Source organism: Sander vitreus, chromosome 4 (assembly GCF_031162955.1).
Source record: "Sander vitreus isolate 19-12246 chromosome 4, sanVit1, whole genome shotgun sequence".
NCBI classification, from domain to species: Eukaryota; Metazoa; Chordata; class Actinopteri; order Perciformes; family Percidae; genus Sander; species Sander vitreus.
Genome location: NC_135858.1, coordinates 20,791,711 through 20,817,977, shown reverse-complemented (window position 1 = coordinate 20,817,977; position 26,267 = coordinate 20,791,711). Strand labels below are relative to the sequence as shown.

General features: G+C 41.6%; 2 protein-coding genes across 4 annotated transcripts in view; one reads left to right on the top strand and one right to left on the bottom strand.

Moving 5' to 3' along the window:
- cbfa2t2 (CBFA2/RUNX1 partner transcriptional co-repressor 2) overlaps window positions 1-11,647 on the bottom strand; it is a 35,335-nt gene extending 23,688 nt beyond the window's left edge. The window contains exon 1 of one of the 3 annotated variants that reach the window (XM_078248971.1): window positions 11,474-11,647. In XM_078248971.1, coding sequence (XP_078105097.1) covers window positions 11,474-11,501 — 28 coding nt within the window. In that variant the 5' untranslated portion in view covers window positions 11,502-11,647. Of the gene's footprint in view, window positions 1-3,804; window positions 3,973-6,055; window positions 6,245-11,473 lie in introns of those variants that run through there. The other 2 variants (XM_078248972.1, XM_078248974.1) reach the window with 2 other exon arrangements.
- Window positions 11,648-21,769: 10,122 nt separating this feature from the next.
- The window catches only part of snta1 (syntrophin, alpha 1), a 38,518-nt gene continuing 34,020 nt past the window's right edge, over window positions 21,770-26,267 (top strand). The window contains exon 1 of the mRNA XM_078248970.1: window positions 21,770-22,110. Within this exon, the coding sequence (XP_078105096.1) occupies window positions 21,828-22,110 (283 nt within the window). The 5' untranslated portion in view covers window positions 21,770-21,827. The remainder of the gene's footprint in view (window positions 22,111-26,267) is intronic.

Here is a 26,267-nt window from a genome sequence, read left to right as displayed (position 1 = left end):
GGGGGGATTATATAGGCCAGTAGAATTTGTCATTGTAAACTACAAGAGATCAATTAAGAGGCTACAGGGCATTCAATATTGGATTTACAGGCAGCACTCAAGCAACCACTTTTCTTTCCCCATGTACGATCATCAGAAAGGTACTTACTTATGACCACTTTTACAAATAGATAAAGGTCTCTTGCAGCACTTTGAAGGATATTGTCCTGAAGTCTGAGCACTGGTCCTTTCAAAAGTGTCCCAAACAAGGAGAGTAAACAATACTGTGCATACAATACTATGTATGCATACTGTATGGGTTCCTTTTACTGTAGCTGCTCAAGCCTCACGCAGCTGTTTGCCATTGTGTATATACGAGTGAGATAAAGAGAGAGAGAGAGCGAGAGAGAGAGAGTGACAGAGAAAGAGAGTATGCAGCATCTGTTTCGGTTCACACGCTCCCTCGCCAAACTTCCACTTTTAGAAAAAGTAAACAGCATTTTTTAGTGGACAGAAAAAAATGAGAGGCAGAGATGGAGGACAAGAGGGAATTTTAAGAATTGGTGACTGAGTAAACGAGATATCACCAAAGTCAGAACATTCCACGTTCCCACGTGTGTTTGTGCATTCAAGACCACAGAAGGAATAAAGGTTCAATGTTTTGTGTGTGTGTGCCTTCATTTACATGCATTTGCATTGCTTTTTTCAATTATGTCATTCAAAGACATTTCCAAAGTATTGCTCAATGTTTTCATACAGGTGAGTAAAAAGTAGAGTGGCCTCAGCCTTATGATATTTCATGGACCAAGAAAATAAATATGTAACTGACCACAAACTCCATGCATTCACCTTTACCACGGTCTTTACACTCCTGAATCACTGGATGCGCATGTGCCTCTAGGGAAAACAGTATTTTCTAAGCTTCCATTACCATGACATTAGATGCCAATGCAGACTGCCCATGGCTGCATGAATGGCATACACAAGTGGTGCATGTGCTCGGAATGGGAGATTGCATCTCTAAAAGGGATTGTAATGGCTAACCTTCATTTTATTGAAAGGCTAATTAACCCCTGATATCTGGGCTTTCACACCAACAATAGCAAAATAACAAGGGCTCACTGATGTGGGCATGTTGCAACAGGTAAAGAAGATAAGATACCAACAAGTTATGTAACCGTCATGTTTTCCCAATCTTGACCCCCCCCCATTGAATTGCATACCCAGGATCCTGGTCTTGTATGGACATCCTAATCTATACTTTATATTTTCACCAGCAGTCCTCCCGTGTGGGACATATGAGATATCCTCTGAAGAAACAAGGTCTCTTCGGCAGCATGCCACGTCAGCTCCGCTAGGTGTTGAAGAAAACAGAAACTCTGCCTCCAACACACACTGTGCAACTGGAATCACATTGTTTTCATAAGGCAATACAACTCACACATGGTGAGAGCATTTTGTTCTCAGCATTCATGGAGGCGTTTGAAAGGGTAATCTGGCTGATGGGATTTCACTGGGAGAGTTGCTGCCAAATCAGTGTGAAACGATGACAGAGATTTTCATAGGTTAAAAAAAACCCTGTGCTGCGGCTTTGTATTTTTTCCCAGCCACAGCTTCCTACAATCAGAAGCTTTTCCACTTCACACTGTGTTAAGTTAATCTTTGTGAGATATTGTGTGCATGTAGTGCATGTGTCTGATGTGAATAGGAATGAAGCGGTTACCGGTTTTATGATAAACCACGGTAAAATTCCTTAAGGTTAGTATTACCATTTCAAATTTTAATTATCATTAAAACCGTGTTTGATTACTGTGCTATTAAAAACTCATTGTATATTCTGTCCAGCATAATTCTTACATGCACAATTTTACATTGCTTTGCTTATAAAGGTTGTGGTGCTTTTATACTGGATTTGCTTACTTAAGATGGTGTTCATTTAAACCTGCACTAGGGAAACTTTTCATGAAAAAAATATCTTTTTTTGCAAGCTAAATCACAGAGTTGGTCTGGACAATCAAAAACACTCCCATAAGCGATGCATGAAACAGTGAAATGTCCCTTTCTTAGCATATCTGGTCAGGCATGACCAGTGCTGCCAAATCTCATTACTTGAGTATAGAATGTGAAAAAATGTCTTTTTTATTGTTGTTTTCTGCCATCTTTAATATTAATACAAATCTGATATCGTTTTTATTCATTTATAGCACATTTGAACAATACTGAAATAATACTGATAACCATGATCATTTTGGTCACTATAACCCTGATATGAAATGTTCATACGTTTTATCTCTAGATGTGAATTAGAGTATGATATCGTTGATATTCATATACAATGAATAATGTCAGGGTTAAAATCCTGTTTCTGGTGAGCAAATAAATGAACTTGGCTTTCAGTCTGGGGTTTATTTCGGACACCGTACACACTGTGTACAAAACTTAAACTTATTCCACCAACTCTGCTCCGGTCGCATCTACAACACGTCTGCTTCCTCTTTCTCTATCTCTCTTCTGCCCACTTTCCACACACACACACACACACACACACACACGCACTAAGCTCTCTTAAAGGAGCCGCAGCACCATTTTACAACAAATCTGATCTTTCAAAAACCTTATCGCGCTGATGTGACCGAGCCCAAACCGAACCCGACCATCATTTCTAAATATCTGTCCAAACAATGTCCGACCATCTGTATCCGCACTTTAATGTCAATGTGGCCTTATCAGTTATCAAGCTTGTCTATGGTCATACAAGTGTGGAAAGTGAGCCAGAACAGCTAATTCTGGCCCAACTCCCCCCTTGGTTTCACGTGCCAGAGATCTCTAGGAGCTTTGTATCGCTTCACCATGACTTACCTTTTATAATAAAGTTGAAAAAAACCACAAAGACAAACGGACAGAGAAGGAGCAACCACACCAACCGGCTTAAATCACTGGTTTGCTAGGTAGAACAACCAATCACATTGCTGAATAGGCTCAATTGCTGCTAATAAGAACTGACTGGAGACAACAGTACCGGACACACAGCAAAATCACTGCCCACTCTGACACCTGCAAAAGCTCAACAATGGCCAAAGAACATTGGTTTTGTGCATCAGGGCCCCCACAATTTGTCAAATAACCAGATGTCTCTCTTTCTAGCTATCTGATAAACATGTTTTTTTTTTACTAATTATCCATGTTATGTAGTTATTTGTCCCCATCAAGCCTCATCATTGCTCCCCTCCCCCCTAACCATCTTACCAGCATGGCTCCCCTCCCTCTCCTTCCCCTCTTTCCCTCCATCTCATCACTGTTCAGACTCCTGATGTTCGCTAATCTGATGCAGCCATAGATTTCCCTGTCTGATCTCACATGGCCACATTTTCCATTACATCTTCTACAGCATATTTATCTAATAGGGACACTTTATTTTCCAGGTCCATGTCTGTCTGGAGGACCATTTACTGTAAAAAAAAACAAAACAAAAAAACAACAACAACGCAAACAACACAATTAGCGATCCAATCAGATGCTTCTCGGTAGTAATAAAGACTAAAGTGAGGGCTATTTTCTCTCTGTCCGCAGGGTCAGATAAACGATAGGTCATATAAAGAAAAAACTGATTTTACTGTATGTGTTGGTTCTGGACAGTGAACTTTTAAGAGTAGTATTGGAGGATGGCACACACACACACACACACACACACACACACACACACACATTTGCTTTTACTTCAACATTCTCAAATACCAAAGAAAAAAAACATTTCAATCTTCTTCCACTTGTGGAGAGTTTGCTTGTAAACAAACAAAAGTTATGTTTACATTCAGTGTTACTCACCAAAATGCAAGATGTGTATCCTTGAGCTCTACAAAAACATTCCTCATAAAAAATTGTATTTTTAAATCCAGCATTGTTTACATTGATGTTTAAAAGCTTGCAGTCTTCTTCTTTCTTGTCTTTGCTGGCAGATTGCTGGCACAGTGCTGCATGTTTCGGTGTGTTACTGCCCCCCTTGATCAGTGGAATAGTGCGACACCATTGGTAGAACTGTGTATAGTGTTTCCCAAATGTGCATGTGTGTCCTTGGGCGCATGCACGAGATAAACAAAATGGGGACCCACTCATCGAAAAACAACTCCATAGAGGTCTAAAACTCCAGAGGGAACCTTTAAATGGCATTTGGCAAACCACAGAATGATTCTGGTAAGCAGTGTGGCTGAATGGATAGACCTTTTCACAAACCTGCTTGATGACATAGGCTTAGTTTTCAGAGCAAAGCTTCTAATTCTGTTGCCAATCATACGTAGTGCGTTGAGTTATCCTGACCATTTTAAAAAGTATGATGTGCCTTGGTTAGCAAATAGCATTTATGTCACTGAATTAAACACATTTGTATGGCCTTGTAATCATCTAAAATAAACACAGACATGGTTGAAGACAACAAAAAGGTTGCTTCTTCAGGGCAATTCACACCGCTAGCATCTCATTCATAGCTCATCCCAAAGATGTTAAAAACAAATGGGTGCTGTGACACAAAACAACCATTGACTGGTATTTCAACCCTGTCCTGACATCCCACTAGCCCAAACACGCCTTTCCCCTCTCCTCTTTCCCCACAGTCCACCAACCCGCCCTTGCCCCCCTCTGTCCGTCCATTCCATGACTATTGCGCCCTCCTTTTCAGGCATCCTCATATCACCCAAAACAAACGGGTCCCGTATTTTCCCTTCTCTCCTCCTCCTCTTCCCCCTCCTTTCTCTTATTTTCTCTCTCTCTCTCTCTCTCTCTCTCTCTCTCTCTCTCTCTCTCTCTCTCTCTCTTTTCCTCCCCTACTCGGTGCCGATGAAAGGCAGGCATTGAGCCGGCAGTGGCATTCCAAAACCTCAGGCCTCGGCTCCAGTGTGTCTGGCTATTCAACACTGCTGGGAGCCATTAGTTTAAGTAAGGTCTGACCCGCCTACTCACCCACGGAAAACCCTCAGATCTCCTATTACACTCTGCACACAGAGGGGAGACACACGGCTGCTCTTAGGGTGCAAAGAGTGTGTGTGTGTGTAAACACCAGACAGGGACAAATAGAGATGAGTAAATATAAGAAGTGCGGGTAGGAGGGAGAGAGAGACAAGCATGTGTTTATAAGTGAGAGGGAAAGTGAGTGAGAAACTGTTTGTGTGTTGGTATGAGAGAGGCAGAATGAGAGTGGCTGAATGTGTGCTTAAAATTTATGAGCGGTGGGTTTCATGCTCACTTGGCTGCATCTTCCTAAAGTTTCCACACAGGGAAGCCAAGTGCATAGCCAGACGCCAAACCCTTCTCACCAATAACTCCCCTTAAACGATATTCAACAACCAACGCACTTTTCAAAGTCTCTCTCCAGCCGCTCTCTTGTTTAACTTATGTACCAGATACGCTGTCAGGGATATCCATCTATGGCACTCACAGTTAAAACCTTAAATGCAGCAATTTCGCTAATTGGAAAATGATGCCGCGGATCAGAACTTGCCAGCCTCACCCAATTGTTGGCACATAAAAATGAATAGTGCTCATAAACAACTCCATGTTTGGGAGACGTTGTGTGTGAGTGTGCGCTTGCTAAGATGTGGACAAGCCCACACACAGACATAACACATACAGTGAGTAACTACGCACTGGGCATTCCTCTCAGTACAACAGGCTTTATTTTAGTGACAGTACTGTGTATTGTTAACAGCTGGCCAGTAAAAGATTTGTGATTTTTGAAATGACATAATTTATGGGTTAAGTCTTTGTAGAGGGTGTCACCTTATGAAGACAAACTAATATCTTCTTGTTCCCTCTGTCACTATGCGAAACATATATGTTTGCCCCAGGGTTCAGATATGAAATAATTAATTATAAGAAGCATTATTAAGTAAGTATAATAATTATAAAATTATTTTGAGTGTAAAAAAATGACAACAATTAGGTGGCAAACTGCTCAAAGGTAGCAGCTTGCCTTAATGTGTCTTGCACTAATGGACAGAAAAAGAGAGCAGCCATTAACAAATTGTACAATGCAATAGCATGGATATCCTTCTATTTTCAATGTTATTACAATAAATGGACTTACATGCTGTGTCAAGGTTCATAACAACTCCCACTCTTGTCAAAGCCAGCACACCAAACTGTTTCAAATGCACATCGCCAGTGGGCTAAGAAAGGGAAGGTCGTCTTTACTGAAAGGCATGCGATGACAACACCATCTACGATTCAATGTTCCTTTATACTGTTTTATTTTTGCCTGATGTGAAGCTTCCTGCTACTATGATTCTATATAACGCTTCCATGTCTCTCTTTTTCTCTCCCTGAGGCTGTCGGAGCAGCTGTGTTGTTCTCTTGCCTGGCGATGGCCACACCTGTGATCTGCAGGTGGTTCATCTGGCAGCGGAGCCGGGAACACCTGGCCAGGCAGAGATAGAGCCTCTGTGTGTGTGTGTGTGTGTGTGTGTGTGTGTGTGTGTGTGTGTGTGTGTGTGTGGGTGGGTGGGTGTGTGTGTGCGTGTGCGTGTAATAGTTTTGGGGATTTCTGAAGGGCTCAATTAAAGCTGAGTGAAGATAACGGCTGGCTTTGCTCACACGTACGCACGCACGTACACACGCACACACACACACACACACTCACACACACACACACACACACACATTCAGATGCATGTATTGGCATTTTCCAAGGTTAAGTCTCAGGGATGTTTGGGCTTGTCAGTGTTGCAATACAATCCTCAATGTGTGTGTGTGTGTGTGTGTGTGTGTGTGTGTGTGTGTGTGTGTGTGTGTGTGTGTGTGTGTGTGTGTGTGTGTGTGTTGTGTTGTGTAATGGAGAGGGGGTGTATTTACAGTTTTACTTGTTCTGGTTCTTTTACTTTTCAAGACATAACAAATCCAACTAAACCTCCCCCTGCCTTCCCAGTCATTCCTGCTTAGATTTGCAGACAAAATCAGACAGATATCTCCGAACAGGACAGCAGGAGACTGTGGTAGCACCTGCTTTGTTGTTGCTTTGCAAACCCACCGCGGGTATGACGTCTCGCTACAGTACCCCGCTAGAGCAAACAAGCAAAGACAACAAGCAGAGACACCAGCTGAGGACAAGACACATAAACAACAGCACCCAGAACACATTCCACACTGGGAGCAAGAGCAGACAGAGTGCAATGTGAGTTTATGTGTGAATATGAGAGAGCAGGTCCCATTCTCTAACAACACAAGGCCCAGCAGGAGTGAAATCAGAGAAGGGACAGACAAGGTGAACTTGACAAAAGTCATAAAACTCACAACTGATACTCGGGAGCTTGGGAGTGATATTGGCTTAGGCTATTAGATCCTCTGTCACATTCACTGTGAGTGTCTGATAAAGTGTGACAAGGCCAAGGCCACACATCATCTTCATCGTTATCTGTCAGGATGTGAAGCAGTCATTATCTGGGTCAGACTTTGCTGGATATACTTGTTGCATGTGCTTTATACATTACATGTGTTTCAGCTAATAATTCATGATCATTTTAAGTAGAAAAGAAACATGTATATTGCTTAAATATGCAGAAATATTACCGACAAAAGAATAAGTGAGTGACTTTCTCTAGAAAATAGGGGGAAATGGCAAATTGAAGAAGAAAAAAGAATAGGGTTTGTGTGTTTTTGCCTATATCTTGTCAAACCATGAGACTTCTCTCTCAGAGTCTTCAATAAGAGCTCGTACACAGCTGGATGTCAGCTTTCCTCTGGCCGATGACAGGCCAGCTGCAGTTGGACTCTCTGCGTGGCCAAGACAGACAAGCGAGGATGGAGAGACAAAAATAAAGGATAAAATGAGATGGAAAAGGAACGGGGAGAGAAAGATGGGGAACAAAGAAGGATGGATGGAGGGAGGCCGAACGTCAGACAGAAACAGGAGGTGAGAAAGAAGCGCTGGGGTAACCCTGGAAGGCGTGGAGAAAAGGGGGAACCAATGCTAACCCCTCTTTGTCTGAGCCAAGTGGGAAATGATGGGGGGTGGGGGGGGGGGGGGGGGGGTTAAACGCAGGATGAGTGGGAACAGAGAGACAGGGGGCATTAAAAAAGCATAATGTGGTGATAAGTTCCTTTCACTTGCACTTTTTTTTTGTTGTTGCTCTGACCACTCTGATTCACTCTGAAGTGACTGGGCCCTTTTGTTCACAGCCAATGTCCCTCCACTTAGAGTAGAAGACCGAATAAATGCCTGCACACAATCCTGGGACCTGCATGCCGCCATCCTGATAAAGGATACATGATTTTTTTTTTGCTTCATGATGATTCAAATTTAACACAGAAGAACACACAAAAGAAGCTTTAATCCCTTTTGGTTGAATGTTTCAAAAGCCATATATAAATATGCAAAAACACTCTCCAAACCGTGCGAGGCGCCTTTTTGTAATCGTCAAATGTGTCAAAGCGATGTTTACGCTACCGAGTGACACCTGAATACAGAGGCCATGGCGGTGGCTGGCAGTATAACAAAATGACAGTGTTAACAACACACAGGAGCCAGGCTGAGACCTGCAATCACGAATGAGAAGCACAGAGCTGGGTTTATCTTACAGAGGCGGGACATGTGATGTTTTGTCAGGAGGTGGGTGAGCTCGGACACTCTAATTGCCCACGTCTCCTGTACGGCTGGTATTTCTGAGGATTGTTATTGGCGGGTGATGCTTGGCGCAAGATCACATCTGGATCCTATCCTCTCTAGCCGCTCTGTGCTGTGCGGCACAGCAACAAGAAACAGCTGTGCAAAACTGGCTTCAATTAGCCTCACATTCTCCCTGACAGTTAATCCCTTTCTACTCCCCTTCTCTCACTGTTTTTTCTTCTTCTTCCCTTTAACTGTTCGGTCACTCCTTCTCTTTCTCTTTTTTTTAAGCTTCGCTTCAGGTTGCCACACTGTCTGAAGTAATAGGCAGGGGAACACAGTGTGCTGAATTGGAAACAGACAATGGGACAGAAAGCTCAGAGGTCTCACGAAACACGGAACATGACAAATCCTATCTGTTTGAAAAGACTGATGATGGTGTTTGCAGTGGTTTTGGGATTCAACACACGGCAACTTGATAATAGGATGCAGAGATTATGTATTTGCTCTTCCTGTCACTGGGTAGTAAACATTTCATTACAATTAGGGTTTATTCAAATCTTAGACTCCAATTTACTGTATACAGCATGTGATCCATAACAGTAGATATGTGACACACGCAATTAAAGTCTGTTTAAACAGCCATTTGGTCACATACTATTACTCCAACAGAAGATGCCAGATTCTTTGTTGTGGTTCTCACATGTGGAGCACTGGGCAACAATATGACCCCATAAATGTAAGTGTTTAAACATCTCCTTTCCCACTAAAACCACACTTTGCAAACACTTAAGTGCGATCCAGCAGTGCAGCACACTGAATGTTGTCGCTCAAGAGTCATTAATCAAATTCAGCTCAAACCAGTTCAACTACACACCATCTTGACTCAGCTAAAGTGCACCGGGGAATCCAGCTCAGATTGGTCCTGTGATAGGAAATTGGAGCCAGGTTTGAGGTAAGGGAGCCGATTTGATGGGCTTGATGAGCAAATCTGAAAGGTTCTGCAGTCATTGTAGCCCTGGGGCCTGAGTAAAACACTAACAGGTGGTAGTGCTGGTGGAAAAGACCCACGCAGAGACCAGAGGGACTAAGAAGGATACTGGGCTAGCAGCCTGACACACACACAAACACACACCCAAGCACACACATATTACAAAAGCACAACATTAATGACACATAAGCAACACACAGAAACAAGCATTTGCAGCGCGCCAAAAAACACGCAACTCGATGCATTTGCATATATTTTCAACAGATGTACCTGAAATGACACTTCACATGCATACAAACAGCAGATGCACACACACACACACACACACACACACACACACACACACACACACACACACATGCATACAAACAGCCCACAAAGACAAGAAACTGTGCAGGGATGACTCAGAGAAGATCTGCAGGCACCTCTCTCTACCTCCAGCACAGGCACATTCTCCCACATGCAACACAACACAAAGGGCCCACGTCTGGCAACGCTAACAGCCCACTCAAGCCAAAACCAATTAGGTCTCTAATGCAAACCTGCAGGGCCCCTTTGTCGTTTATTTCCCGTTTTAATGTCAGAGGATTGGAATCTGACTCTATAACCCACCCCAAAGAAAAGAAGGAAAAAGGCAAAAGGGAAATTTTTCATGGGGTTCCAAATCATCCACATGTTTTTAAGTCGAGCTAATTGAATCAACGTTGAATGGAAATGATTGACTAGTGTGAGCAATGTTAGCATTCATTCTCTTTAACACATTTTCTTGCAGTGTACAAACATCCTCTCTGCTTCCCAGAGGGCTATTTAGCTTTCTGCAAAACATCAAATTACTCCAACGATTACGATAAAACAGACGAACACACATATTTGAGCTTTTGTGGATTGCAGTTGGAACCACATTTTTTTTTTTTTTCAAACTCAGAATCCATCATGTTTATAGTTTTATATTACAGTACACCCTCTGCTGCTCCCTGGTGGCAACTGTAGCCCCATCATTATCATCATCACCACAACATCACCATCAGCATTACAGTCATGTCTTTGTCATGCGATTATTTGTTTCTCTGTGGGGGGAAAGGGGACCAATTGGAGTCCTGAGGGGAGCCACAGTGACACATGGGGGCCTGCAGTCATGCCCTCGGGCCCTGCTGACCCCACTTGCATTGCAGGACTGTACTATTGACCCCTGATTTAAAGCAGGCGGAAACCGCAGGCGAAAAGGGAAAAAAAAAAACACTCCTCCTGGCATCAAGCAGCAGCTCCAGCCTGGTTTCACACCGCCTGGTGTTTTTGTCTTAAAAAGCTGTAAAGTCCAGATGGTGGAAAGAGAGAGAAAAAAACTTTGCCTGGTGGATTAAGGGCTCCAAATCCTCCACTGAATAGACACATAGACAGAAAGCTGCTATTCAATTAAATGGGAGCATAATAGCTGTCTTGTGGCTTTTATAAGGGATAATGCATCCAATAGAGTGTGTTATGCATAGTTTATTATCTCTTTAATGGATCGTAATGAGCATAAGATCTCAGCAGACAAAGGAATGACTGAGTTTTTGTTTGGTCATTATAATGATTTCATATGATCTTAAGTAACACATTCAAAGGTCTCCTCTGAGGACTTAGCCTGCTCCTGGAGAAGAATCTGAAAATAATAGAGTGGGGTTTTTGTCTGTCCACATTATGTAGAGAGGCTCATTACGAGGCAAATACAGCCTTTTAGGTGAGATTCTGGTCCTAAATATGTAAAACATAGAAATGAGATCAAGCACATACGGGCAATTAGTTTTAACTCAGCGTGATGTATTATAGTGTGCAGGTGCAAATGCACATAGCCTGTAAATTATTTCTGGTAAAAGTAAAGTGTGATGCTTCATTTTACACAGCATGTTAAAGATAATTTAAGGTCTACTTACAATTTAAAGCACTCGGCATTCCGACCATGCTCCTCTGTCTTTGAGTTTTCTTCCTCTTGGCAGAATTATGACTGATACGATCAAAATCCTTCTTCTCTACAGAGCATCTACTAGATTAAAACACTTAAAAAAATATTTTTAATTAAATAGAGTGGAACGAAACCTGCAGGAGACGATCGATCCGGTCCACCACCAGGAATCAGGTACAGAGAATATTTGAGTGGGCGGTACTAATTGTCAGCATTTAAGCAGAAAGCCAATAACGCTCCGTTGTTACAGCAGGGAAACGTTGTCTCTGCAATGATTAACTCCAAGCGGCAACAATAGGACACCAGCGCTCAGCTCACATAATCCTCACAGCAGACACACTTCCATTGCCTTGAGCAAAGTCGTTTATGACCTCGACTTGTTGGTGTATTGATTTTGTTTTTCAGAGCCTAAATTTATAGCCTGGAATGCCTCCACAAATTGTCATTGAAGGATAGGGAGAGCCTGAGGAAACGATGCAAAGGATGCATTGCACTTGATAATATGTAGTCATGAGGGATGAATTGTAATTTAAAATGTAGCACCATACAACCAAGCATAAAGGTAAAAACAAAAGTTGAATATTTTGTGTGTCATCTGTTGAGCTTCATATAAGCCAGCACACAAACATTTACAGTCAGAAGGATCTGGACTCCATCCAGAGTCGAACGTGTTATTCTTTTTTAAAAGCATAATATGTCAGTGTTGGCTGAGATGATTGTAAGCTATACCACCCCCAACACACACATAAACATCCACCCTCATCTTTCCATCCTCCACCCCCCTACAGCCACCCACATATGCCACACGCTCCTGTCCTCCCCCTTCCCTCCAGCCCCCCATCCTCCACTCCTGCCAGGCTGCCACCTGCTCTCTGCTGCATGCTGCACAGCTGCTCTGCTACAATAACAAATTAAGGTCCACCGTGGCAGGCAGGAGTCATTACCTACTGCTCCTGCTATGGAAGAGCCAAGGAGCCATCGGCTACTCCCTCTGTGTGAGGGGAACACAGGTTCACCCCCCTTTTTGTGTAGAGCTTGGGGCCAAGGGCCACTAATTGTTTTGATGTGGAGCACAGGAACAGGGGGTGCTACAGTTTGGGGACACAGAAGCGTAGAGTCACTACTTGCTGTGTCTGTGTCAGGAGCAAGTCACATGCTGCTGACTATGCTGAAAATGCATGATATTTCCAAAAAAACACATGATCTGATCCCTGCTTAAAAATGACTGATTTATTTACCATAATCCATTCTTGAGCTATTGTTTAAGCACTTAGAAACATAGTTGTATATGTGCATCCTCAATTTTGATTAGTAATAAATGAATCAACAAGTAGATTGCTTTTTTATATCTTTTACACAAACTAACTAACGCTAACTCTTCAAACTTAAATACTGCTTTCTTATGGGTAAATTCTACAATCCACAACAATGTTACTTTCTCATTGGTGTCATTAAAATAACAATGCACCAAAACCGATCCCTGCATTAGAATCTTGCGATAAATTAAATTCACTTGCCTGTCAAATGTAGTGAGAGCATTAATTGAAATGAAAAAGCATGATAAAAATGCATCAGGAAATAATTTTCATTTGTTAATGACTGAACAGCAGTGTGAAGGTACAATCCACAGATGAGGTGTGGATATCAACATTTACAAGAAGTACTAATAGAAGAAAGAATGTTACTGTTTGCTTTGGAGAAGATTAAGTAAAACTCAAAGTTACAAACATTTTAACGATGTTGCCAGTGAAACTAGGCCTACTGTTTTAATGAAAAGGGGAAGACTGTAGTTCTGCGGATCAACCACCCACATAGTCTCCGGCAGGTGCACCATACACAGTTCATTTACTGCCTGCACCTGCCTGAGAACACAAGACACAACAAAGTGATGAAGATAATGTTACTGTGAACAGGCTGTTCTGTAATACCTTGAATACATTGTAATTACATATATGAGAGGAATGAATACTCCAAAACAGTAAAATTAACACAACTGTCATTGAATGGAAAACATGTTGAAATCACATATATTTATTGCAAGAGAAGGCTGTAGAAGTGGGGGGAGTAAAGATACTTGGAAGCATGCAGCAAATAATCAGCAGGGGTATAGGCATAAAGAATGAAAACCAAATGTATTTATATGGGGTTGTTTAAGTTACATTGAGATTGTACATGATTGGACAGCGTATGCATGAACTACCATTGCAGACCCATTTCTTATTTCAAATAACCAACTTCTGTATCACAACATGATCTTTTATTATTTCAACATTAAAATCCATCAATCGGTGTAATTTAAATCTACATGTGTACTATGTATTCAGTGAATTACTATTACAATGAATCAATCCAGACTGAACCTTTGATTGTGACAACAATGTCCCATCTAACTCATCTTGTCAACAAGCTCAGTGACAGGTTAACAAAGAGATGACTAGTCAGTTAGCAGGAAGCTGACGTCAAAGAAGAAACTCAGAGGCTCAGACGGTGGTGGGATTTGCAGTGACCATTATGGTCCCTCTGTGTGTGACAGCTGGCCATTGCCCCCCTTCATCGCCTTTCAGCGTCTTTGTCACAGCTCCTTTAATCACCCCAGCAGGACTGTTACACAGCAAATCAGCTAACCTGACCTACTGGCTGACTGAATGACTGTCTGAACGTATAACCTACTGAGCATTAGCAAAGTTTTTACAAGATGTAAGTAACCCTCTCCCATAATACCAAAGAATTCTCAACATGCAAACTAATGTGTAGTAAGCATTGTGCCATTTTCAAATAAAAGCCCATGCCAAGAAAATGGAATATGTCATGAGTATATGGAAAGTCTTTGCAGGTTACTGGGTTAAGGACAAATTGAAGCAGCTATAATCCATTGTGAGCTCGCTGCCCAGCACCTAACAGCATATAGACAAAGGTAGCAACTATTAGCTGGGAAATATTATGCAGCATTTAGCAGCTAAAAGCTAGATATTTCCCCCAGGGGTTAGCAAATACCAAAAACACAGCTAAAAAGAAGTCAATATTGGACTTAAATGGTGGCATCTCCAAATTAATGATAATGTTGTTGTTTTCACATGGAGTACAACTTTGATGAATGACCAATTGCAAACTGTCTTGAGATTGCTGACCTTTGAGTAGACGAAGAGAACCAAAATGGAAGGTTATATCAGCAGGCTCACACAACCTGCAAGTAGTTTACATCGCCAAGCTTCAAGCGCCACGTATTTTGAGTGAACGCACACATGTATTTTGCGGTGCTGTTTTCTGGACACTAAAAGACTAGGAATATGTTATGTGGGGGAAAAAGAAATTTCACCATCATGTAACCCTCCTGTGTTTTATTTTTTCTCTGTATACAATCACTCTGTATTTGTCATAAGCCAGTGCAAAACCTGCAGGTCTTTCTCCTATCCACATGTGTACTTCTCAGCCTCACAAGAAACTGGCTACCCCTCCTCTCTGCTCAGTATGCCGAGATAAGTAATCACTTCCTTGCAGTGATCTGACAGTGCCAAAAACACTGTGAAAAGTTGCCATTAATAAATGAGCCCACACATTTACCCTTTGCAACCCTGCTCACTTACCCTATCCACTGTACAGTGGTTGACCTGACAGATTCTTAATCCCCATGAGGGAATGTTTTCTCCAATGATTTGCTCTTTCACTTCACTGTACTGAGTCAAGAGGGGGCAAGCCGTTAGCTGGGACTGTTTACCCTGCTTTCTGAGCAGTCATGCCATCTGCATGAGCTCTAGGTTGCATAAGGCCTAGCAGATATGACACCTCCACAAAACCTGTTCCCTTCTATCCATTGTTTCAGTCTGCGCCTTCCAATATTATCTTTTCTCTCCCCTGTGCCTTTCTTCTTGTTCCCTCTGTTGGCGTTTCATGATTTCACTCTCCTTACCAATTATCTTTTCATGATGTTTTGCTCCTCACCTATGTTACATCTCCCTCACCCTCTATTACGTACATCTCTCCTCTGCTCTCTCCTCCTCTCCTGCTGTCATCCCCAACAGCTGACAGAACAGACCCTGCCTGGTGGTGACACTTCACCCACGCCGACCCGAGCCAGATCACTAGTGCATGTGAGAGCCAGAGCCAGGGCCAAGGCCAGGGTTTCTGCTGGGGTTGGGGGGAGCAAGATGGCCCTAGTCATCATAATCATTCATTGCCGGCTGGTCCCTCTGTCCTCGGCCCCCTCCCACTCCTCCTGCTTTTTTGTCCTCCTCATGTCAGGGCCACACGGCACGCGTATCAGCTGAGCCCAGGATGGTCGGAGTCAACGGGGTCAGGTGGCAGACGCTTGGTTAATTCTCCTGGGGCTGCAAAGTGCTCGCGTCAACTCATACAAACGGACACTGAAATACACAGATAGAGACAGACACATTCTCACAGACACAGATACAAAGTATATGCTATTATTAGCGAGAGCTAAATTGTTTTGGGGGGTTTGATGAGGGTGACGGGGCATTGGGTCTATCAGACAATCAGATAGATCGGCATTAGGAAGGAGGAGGGGAAGATTATAAACACATGACCAGATGGAGAGAGAGATAGCCCTATTATGTAGATCCTTCCATCCCTCAGCCCTGTCTCCTCTAGTTCGTTTGGATCCCTCATGCATATATACCTTTACATTATTCAGTAGGTTATAATGAGAGTAACTGAACGTGGTGGGGGTTAAAAAATGGTTGCTGGGCGGTTTAGATGGCAGAAGGTGGGCCACAGGTGTACAAGCCTGAGACTTATTCTTCTCTTTGACCTCTCATTATCACCCCCAAGTTCTCATCCATTATTATCCTGTGTCCTCGGGTGTTTAGGGAGCAGCGTGGTGTTTCTACTGCAGTCTGTTCACTGCACGGTCTGTCATTCATATTTGGTGAATAAATTATTCCATATTTTTAATCTATTATTGTCTGCTCATCTGTTTGTCTATTTTGTGAAGTCTAACAATCTGTGCTTCTGTCTTTTGACCCATTTCCGATCTCTTTCTCCCTTCTCCGCTCATTTCTGACCACATTTCCGGTGACTTATCTAATGGCTTGGCAGGTGCTTATCAATAATATGATTTGTAGCTGCTCATCGCTTCTCTGACTGTTACTTTTCATTAAAATCTTTTCGAAATCCTACTGTCACATCTGCATATCTCTCCTCAACTTCCCCTTTATCTATTTATCTTTTTCTATCTCTGTGATCATCCATCTATCCACGAGCCTGTCCTGGATGGCCTGTAGTGGAGCGGTCTGGTCTGTTGTTAGAGAGGAACAGGTGGGGCAGGCTAACAGTCAGAGCAGGCTTGAATCACACACACACACACACACACACACACACACACACACACACACACACACACACACACACACACACACACACACACACACATGCAAGCTGCAGGGAGACAGGCAGTCAGCTGCCCAGACACTGGCCCATATGGTAGACCTCTGGAGCTGTTGCCCTTTGCAGAGTAGGGGAGGGATATATGGAGAGATGGTTGGAGGATGGCAGGAGCAGGAGGAGGCAGAGGGAAGCGGGGGGAGGTTTAAAATTAATCAGCAGGCCACCCCAACTGTCCACTGTCTTTGGGGAGTTGAGACATACATATATGTGGCTGATTGAACCGGGAGTGAGGATGGCAAGTGGGGGTTTTAGTGTGTTCAGTTGTGTTTTTCTTTTACTATTTTACGTGATTTTATTTATCTGATAGAAAAATACAAACATTCTTTAACAATTTCAACTTTTGAACACCCACTACATTAACCTGAGCACATCCCATAAACCATTTATATTTCCACAAGTAAATAGTAAAGATAAAATATTTTTGAAATAGTAAAATACAAAAATATAAAATAAATAAATCAATTATATGTCACGTGAAATATTTTCATGTGGGCATTAAGTTATTTTTCTAAACCTCTGCTTATCGTTTGCATTCTTTGTCATTTGTATTCTGTTATACTTTATGTTAATCTTCACAGAGGTTTTTGCAGCTAGTGATGGAAGAAGTATTCAGATCTCCTACTTAAGTAAAGTAACCCATTGCAAAATACTCTGTTAAAAGTAAAAGTCCTGCATTCAAGATCTTTCTTAAGTAAAAGTGGAAGTATTTGCAACAAAATGTACTTAAAGTAGTTGTTTTGTAGAATTTCCCCTTTTACAATATAAATATATAATACATTTTAATGTGGGATTATTATTATTATTAATGCATTATTAATCTATAAAAATGCCTCTCATTTAATAAGATGATCATTATTGCTTGGATGTAAAATCTAGTGACTATTGTTTACAATACATCAAATGTGCTAGAGTAGAGCCGAAAATATCTGTACATATGTTTCCCTATGACAAGCAACTTTTCAGTGCAATACATGACTACACCAACTCCAAATGTGTTTTCTATGAGAGGACTTCTGTTCTTTTGTGTGAGAGATTCTTACAAATCCTTATGCTGAATATTTGAAAAAAATATTAAGGCCTGGTACTGTGAAAGATAAGCTGGCCACCTGCCATTCACATCACAAAGGAACAGACTGACAGATGTATAGACAGGAGGTCAGATGGTCAAACGCTTTGTCATAATTCTAAACATCATTAGGTAGATGCACTGCTTAAGGCAAGCACTGTCGTTAAAGCCCCCTATTCATTGTCGCTGAGCTGTTTATATGTGTTGTTCTTGTGCTAAATAGTACATCCAAGTGTTTTCGTCTGAACAAAGAGTTGTACAACAGAAATACAAAAACTGCATATATACATCATATTTTACCTCAATAAAGCCTTACTCTATCATGATGTTCACCTCAATCTAACTCCATGTTGAACGAATAAAACAGACAGCGTGTGCCTGAATCTTACCTTGATTTTACTGGCCATAGGGTGCACAAATACTCTACAACAAGATGTTACCTGTTGTAATACCTACTAGTACCTGACTAGACATAGACACTTACTGAACATTTTTTTGCTTGTTTGTTTTCTACCATCTCAAGAGGGGGATATCTGGCTCTTTATTTAACTAAATGTCAGCTACAAGTCAGGGGAATGTTCCTCTGTGTTCACTAGCTACTTGCTAACCTTGTCTGCTGTTTGTTGCAGTGCAGGTGGCATGCACTGGGTTTATCATTAGTGTTTTTTGCTGAAAACTGGGTGGGACGCAGTTGATAAGAGTGCCGAGACTGAACCATCAGTACATTTGTGGGCCATAACCAAAATGTTAAACTAAAAGAGGCTAAAAAGCTCAGCAGAGCTAAGAGTAATGATTCTGTGAGTCCATCACTTTGCATGATGCCTTTTACACATTACACATAGTCATTTGATTTGTTGTTAATATAAAGAAATATTGATTAGTAAAGCATGAAATATATAATTTGACCCCTTTACAAAAAGATTATATTATGCATTTTATCTTAATTTTGATCCATATTTTCATTAACGTTTTTTATAACTGCTCTATGTTAATCACAATATTCATACTGAAAGTAATTATGAATTTCGAATCCATTAATGCCTTTTAAATCAATTAAACTAGTTGTTTAACCATTTACTTAAATCAGACATTAAATGTTCTCTTTGAGAAAGGTTTGCATAGTCTATGAAATATATTTCACACATGAATAATAGCCCATTTGCAAACATGCTGCACTCTTCTAGGTAAAAAAACATTAGCTAACTATAGCGGCTTGAGCCGTTCCCCGTTGATGTCTTCTAAATGAAGAAATGCCTCTGTTATTCCGTAACTAAAAGTAGTAAAGTAATGTTTTCAAACTGAACATTTATTTAAAAAACCTACATGACTTGAGTTAAATGCAGAGATGTTTGTTTAAAATGCATACATTTTCACTGGACATATGGTTGGATATAAATTTAATAACTGTGGTGCATTTAATCCTGGGACAGATTACTGTGGTGTAGTGTTTGTTGATGACACAGTAATTGTAGGCCTATATTTAATCTTATGCACAAGAGATTATCTCTGTATGACATATACTATAATCAATTGGTAAAAAATAAAAAATAAAACTCTGAAGGTCAGATAAACTAAAATCAGTCAGCCTGGTTTTAAAGAAAAAGAGACAAACAATAATGATATCTAGCAAAATGTCTGAAACGTTGCCCTTAAAGACGTTTTTGACTTGGTTTTATATATGTTGTTGTATCTTTTACAATACAACTCAAAACACAATCATAAAAACTGTTTAAAGATGTAAAAAGGTAGAAACTATTGAATATCCCTTTCCAAATATCTGCCTCATATTCTTGATGTAATGGAGCCATTTGATCACCAGGGGGAGACAGAAGATTGGGAACCAACCTTTAAAAACTCTACGTCTGTGTTGTGCAGAGCATTCCGTTTGTCTGTGCATTATATTCAATGGACGCATGAAATAAAGGAACAGGAAATAAAACTACATCTCAATATATATAAAAGTAACCAATTATACCTTAATACAGCAGTTTAGGTAGAGTTAGTCTATCTGCTTTGCTGTTCTATGTTAGAAGGAGGTTTTATTAACAGATGAGCATATTTAAACCATCTGTATTGGTGAGAGCCATTTTCAGTCCAAAGTTCCAAACTTGTTTTCATTGTTGAGCAATTGCCCCTTTACCAACCCACCCAGAAGACTAGTTTCTAAAATTGGGTGCAGGAACGTCTTTGCTTTTTCACCTGCTGTGAAGCAGATGCAACACAGGCTGCCACACACACAGCTGAAGGGATGGCAGATTACTTGCAGATGCAATAGAGCATTGGGAATGTGGACTGCTTCATCAGCTTGTTTCAGTGACTCATGCATGTTGTTAATGTCTACTCTGCCCAATTAAGTGCACCTCTGCTGAGTCACCAAGAATCCTTATCCATGTTTAGTTGGAGTCAAGACCAAGACGAAATTGCTTTTTCATTGTGTATTACTGCTGATTATTACAAATTAGTTTCAAACATATATTAGAACATATGTGTTTCCATAGTATTTAAAATATATAGATTGAAAGAAAAACTGAAAGATTACAACTAGAGATTTGCACAAAGTTATTTGTGCATGTACGAGGCAGAATTGTTGCAAATTGTGGATTGTACTGAAATAAATTGTATTGCTTGATAGATCAGGAAAACAATAAGAAACGAGGCACAAGTCTTTACCATGTATGCATTCTATCCGGAGAACATTTGTTTCCACAGCTCTGTATGAGTACATGCATTTCTAGGATGGGGGTTAGGGTTAGGGTTAGCCCCCGTTGTGAATCAAACTGATCCAAACAGTGATGCTATATGCTCTACTACTTCAAAGAGAACCAACAGCAAACTTCTAAGCCAATACCTACACATATATTTTTTGTCTCTTGAAGTCTTTCTCTTCACTCTTATGCAACTCCGTCCGGCAAATCAGGTCCTGATTCAGCTTTATCTGTGCTCATATACTGCACTGCTAACTCCTTTAGTACCTACTGGAAGGAAGCTTTGGCAAACCACCCGTTTAGACAACGCCATGCTCGTCCATTGATTGGAGGGTTTACTTGCCACAAGCGGTTTAAGGAGCCAGTTTTGCAGTTTGACAGTTTTGCTGCCACAGCCCAGAATTGTCATGGTAGCCTACTATGAGTTTCTTTGCGAAGTATATTTTGAACGAGAACTAATAAGGCATATTCTTTCTTTCACTGTAAGCTGAGAGATTCATGAAGCAGTATTGTAACATTATAGGTTTCTTTACTTGCATTGTTAACATCACATTTATTGTAAGCATGTTTTCTGTCAGTAGAGTTCAAACTGAAGACGAATGTGTAGATGTCATGCCTGATATGAGCTCTATGGCAGAGCAGTGAGCTATGGCCTGGGAAGCACTACTGATTTTATTTTCTTTATGACAGAACAGTCAGTAGCCTATATATCGGTGCAGTGATTTTGTGTTTGTTGGGCACATTGCAAATTAGATCTGTGGCCTAAGCCCGGATGGTTCAATGCACTTGAAATAAATAAATAATAAAATAAATCAAAACTTAATTATCTGTGACTCAACCGCACACAGTTTATTAATGGAGGGTCTCAACATGAAGCTCTTTGAACGTACACACAGTGCGTGTGTGTCAACAACACCATTGCTAATCGTATCACCCTCAATTAACTTTACTTCTTTCTACTGGATAAACCTCTCTGGAGGGGGACAAAGTCCTGATAGCGAGAGAGAGGAGGAATTATGTGTGTGTGTGTGTGTGTGTGTGTGTGTGTGTGTGTGTGTGTGTGTGTGTGTGTGCCCCCCTACCCCATCCCTCCACCCCCTATCTCTTTACAGGACTGCCAGTCCATTTAGAGTTATTCCAGGAATGCGTTGAACATGGCTGCCGCGATGAAGGCGCAGAAAACGGGACTGCTGGAACTTCGAGTGACCGTGGACCGCTGGATCCGGGTGTTGGCCACTCTTACCGAGGACACGCTAACACTAAACCTCGGAGAGGGTGCCGAGGAGCCCGCGAAACCCAACCCGAGCCCCGTCGGTGCTATCAACGGAGACCCCCCGAACCTAAGCTCGTCCCCGGTCCCGGAAACCATCACCAACGTGAAGCGCACCGTGCGAGTTACCAAGCAAGATGTTGGAGGACTCGGAATCAGTATAAAAGGTAAGACAGTTTAAAGAAATAATAACCAAACTGTTAACTTCATAAACGTCGAGTCAATGTCTGTTTGCACAAGTTTTGGCTAGTTTGAAGTTGAGTGCAGTTTCTGTCAACGACGTCGAAAAAAACACCCGTCTACTTGACAGTTAACTTAGCTAACTTCAAACTGACTGTTAAAAACCAAAACATGTGCGATAATTTCCAATTCGCCATAACATTTAGTCAAGACACAGTATTATTTGTATTTTAACTCAAGCTAAATGCAGGGCTGTGGTTTGCACAGAGAAAAACATGACAGCTGTGATTATCTCACACTGTGCACCTTAATGGGGAACCATTTCAGTGTCCCAGATTCACCGGAGATGGCAATTAGCTAACGTTACTGTCCTTGACAGTATGTGGCTTCGCACATACGACCCCAATAAAATGCGAATCTTCAACTAAAGTTGTTTAAAAAAAAGAAATCATGCTATTTTATGTTACGTAGTACTTTCTTCAAAACCACCCGTTTTAACAAGTAGCCAACATGTCTTTCTTTTATAACTCCTAATAGCTACGAATAATTTAGCCTATTTAATTAAATGCCAACCCTCTTTTGTTATGGATTTTGTTTTATTTTGAGTTTATCCGTCCAGCAGACTCACTAAAGCCATATGAACGTAAGGTTATCATAAACCAAGACAAACAAAACGTCACCTGTTAGCAACTTTGTGCAGTTGTTTTGTGTTATAGCCTAACACTAACAATTTTGAGCCGTATTTCTGAAGGGTGCACTAATTAGATACAAGCTTATATGAAAGTGGTGAAAGTGAGTCCCAGAAACAAACAGTACGTCTACCACTGTGGTTTGTAGTTTTTACAGAATATAAAGTACTTTGCTTGGGTAAAATTTATTTTTTGCTGATGAACTTTGTCTTTGAATCAGCAAACAATACCAGCATTGCTCCTATAACCCCTCAATAGGAACAAAAATGTGACCTTTCCATATCTCACAAGCCAGGCTTACATACCTGTGCTGTGTACTGTTCAGCGGCTGATGAAAGCCTTTTCCTTGTCCTGTTTTTTACCAACCTGCAGCTAAAGGCTACTATCTCAATGGAGATCTCAGTGTGAAGCATTAGGGAAGCTGTGTAAATACAAAAGATAAAATTGTAGGAAGTGACTACACTGGGTAAACCCAGCCCGATCTGCCGGCGATTTGATTCCGCCCTGCAGCTCAGGCTGAAAACCTGTACGTTTATCTATCCTGCTTCCGTTACAATTTTGCGGGGACCAATGACAAACTGGCTTATCCACCTGGCGTGCTATTGGCAGGTTTAACACGATGACAATAGAGAAGCGACCAAGCAGCTTCTTGTTTACGTTCGGCCACCGAAGCGCAGCAACCCGTTGATGCCGCTGTCGCTGCTACGTCACCCGGATCGTTCGGGTTCCATTTCCATTTCCATGGCTTAAACAAGACCCTTTTGGGATTATAATGGTGAAGTTATGATTGGTCTGTGCCACTTTGAGTTGTGATTCATGCATATCACAACAATGATGGTGAATAATGGACCTGCACCCTGGTGTTGCATTCATGTGAGTTAAAGCCTTCACCTCCTAAAAGAACCTGCAGCATTGACAGGTTATCACTATTGACTGATGGACAGGGTCGATTTGACGGACAGCTGTGGACTCGCACCATTGTCATGTTGTAAAGATGGCTTGTCATTGTAGCTGTGGATGACATGTTAATTTTAACTCCCCCACCGCTGCCACCAACAACAACAACAACCACACCCTAATGACAAAGCCAGCCCCTAATGACATAAATGTAATGTCCATCTTTGTGGAAATGGGTGACTTTGAAAATCAGACAGCATGTTATTAAAACAAAATCATAGCTGGCACCCTGCCGGCTTGACATTGCTGTGATTCCTGTTGTTCAAAGGCAACGATGAAGAGAGGGAGGAAGAAGGGTCTAGCAGAGGCATAGAAAGAGATAAGCAAAGGCACAAAGAGCAAGCCATACATAAAAATGGACTTGGAACAAGCCAGCAAGAGGTCAAATGAATAGAAAGGAAAAAAAGAGTAAAAAATAGTACAGTGTCAAAATGAAACAGGGTGAAGGAAATGAAAGAACAGGGCGAAGTTGTTGTGGGCTAGCTGACACCACATTGTGAACAGCTGAGAGGAGCAACCCATTGAGGAGCATGCAGTTGTCATTGGCCAACGATGAAAGCTAGGCTATGTGGCTGGGAGTGGAGTACTAGTACTAGTGTTAATTTTAGGGAGCCCACCCCAGCTTGCAGAAAAGCATGGAGGCAGTCAACCTTTCCTCTCACATGTCTAAATTTAAGAGGAGAGGCTAGGAAGTGAGGCTCCAGATCTCTTGACAGGCCCACTGGTCAGAGTGAAGAAGTGTGTGTATCTGAAGATCTGGGTGTAACACTTTGTGTTGAGCTTGGTCTTTTTTTCTTCTTCCACAATTCAAGTCACAGCTTCCCTGACATTGTTTAAATTTCTCCAGTCAGTGTGCTTTATCCCAGTTAGGTGTGATCTCATGCAAATGTAAAATCAATGCGAGGTAAGGGTCTCACCGAAATTAAGTCACAATCTCGAATTTCGAATAAAAAAATGGAATCGTCGATGCTGCCACGCCCCCATGACACACACGGGTAGCCTGCTTGAGGTAACCCATTTCCTGATTGATTCTACCACCACTCTCCCTCCCTTCCCTTAGCTTGAGTGAAGCGCTGCCGGCACGAATGAGGTAAAAAAAACAGGAGTGAGTCGGTTCATTCTCCCGGTTCAGTGACACGACTCGGGTTAATTAACCTGCTCTTCGGTCAGTTCTTCAACACACGTGTTGAAGCGCTGCGAGTCAGTCAACCTCCTCTAATTTAGCTACAGCCCTCCTCTTTCACTGAAGTCGCCGGTGTCGAAGTATTTTGGATTTCCAGTGAGTTATGTTGACAACGTTCGCGTTGTTGACAAAAAAGCCACAGTTTGCAAGCTCTGCTATGTGCGTGTACCATATTCTTCCACTGGCAGCACGACTAACATGGCAGTTACCTGTGTGGTATATGTTCAACTGTTCAGAAATAGTTTGTTAAGACACTTAATTGTTCAGAGAAGACTATGGACATGGCTGTTTTATTGTTTTTTGTTTGTTTGATTGTGAACTTGAATGTCATCTTCTGTGAAGAAGACTGCAGTTACAAAAGAGAAACTAGATGGCAGGGTATTTTGCTTAAGTTTTCAATTGACTGAAGATATAAGTTATTGTTACATTATGTTGTTAATAAATGTTTTAAATTTGATAAGGTAGAGTGGTACATTGCGAACAAAGGTCAGATATTATATTGCATAAAAGTCTAGTCTAAAAATGGCATAGCAACCTGTGCTTTCGAACCGTGACCTTAGAATTGAAAATGTAATCAAACTGAGGATTTGGAGAATCGTGACACCCCTAATGCAAGGATTTTTAGGGCAAACATTGTGAAACCATGCGTTGATGCCTCAAACTCTTTTGTCACAGAACCACTAAGATGTGCACACAAATAATAGTTTTATCAGTTAACAAGGCTCAGGTAGGCCTGTCGCGATAGTCAATAATCAGTTAATCGCACAATAAAAAACATGAGCTCGATAATATTTCCGGCCACGATAATTTCCATTTGCATGCTTTTTTGTTTTCCTCTCTCTCTCTCTCTCTCTCTCTCTCTCTCTCTCTCTCTCTCTCTCTCTCTCTCTCTTGCTCTCTCTCTACCAAAGAGACTGGATGACCACTCTCGGTTCCTTAGCGTAACGAGGAGTGAACCCTCTTGTCAGTCGCATGGTCTTTGTGTGGGGGGAGGCGGGAGCAGAGAAAACCGTAGTTGTTGGTGCAGGGTTTCCCGCAGCACTTTGCAGTAAAAAAAAAAAAATAAATAAATAAAAAGTATATGAGCAATATCCGCCGTGTTACTCGGCGTCCTGTTTTCTCCTTTTCATTCCAAAGCACACAGTTGACAACCTGCAGGTGGAGACAGGCTCGGACATACATGCCGCTGTGGACTTGTCAGTCTCGCAAGCGGTTTCAGGAAAGTGGCTGCATGTGTCCGACAATGCACAGAACATTAACCGGTACAAGCCTACAGCTGTCCGCGGACACGGAGTGCGGAAAGTGTGTCAGAGGC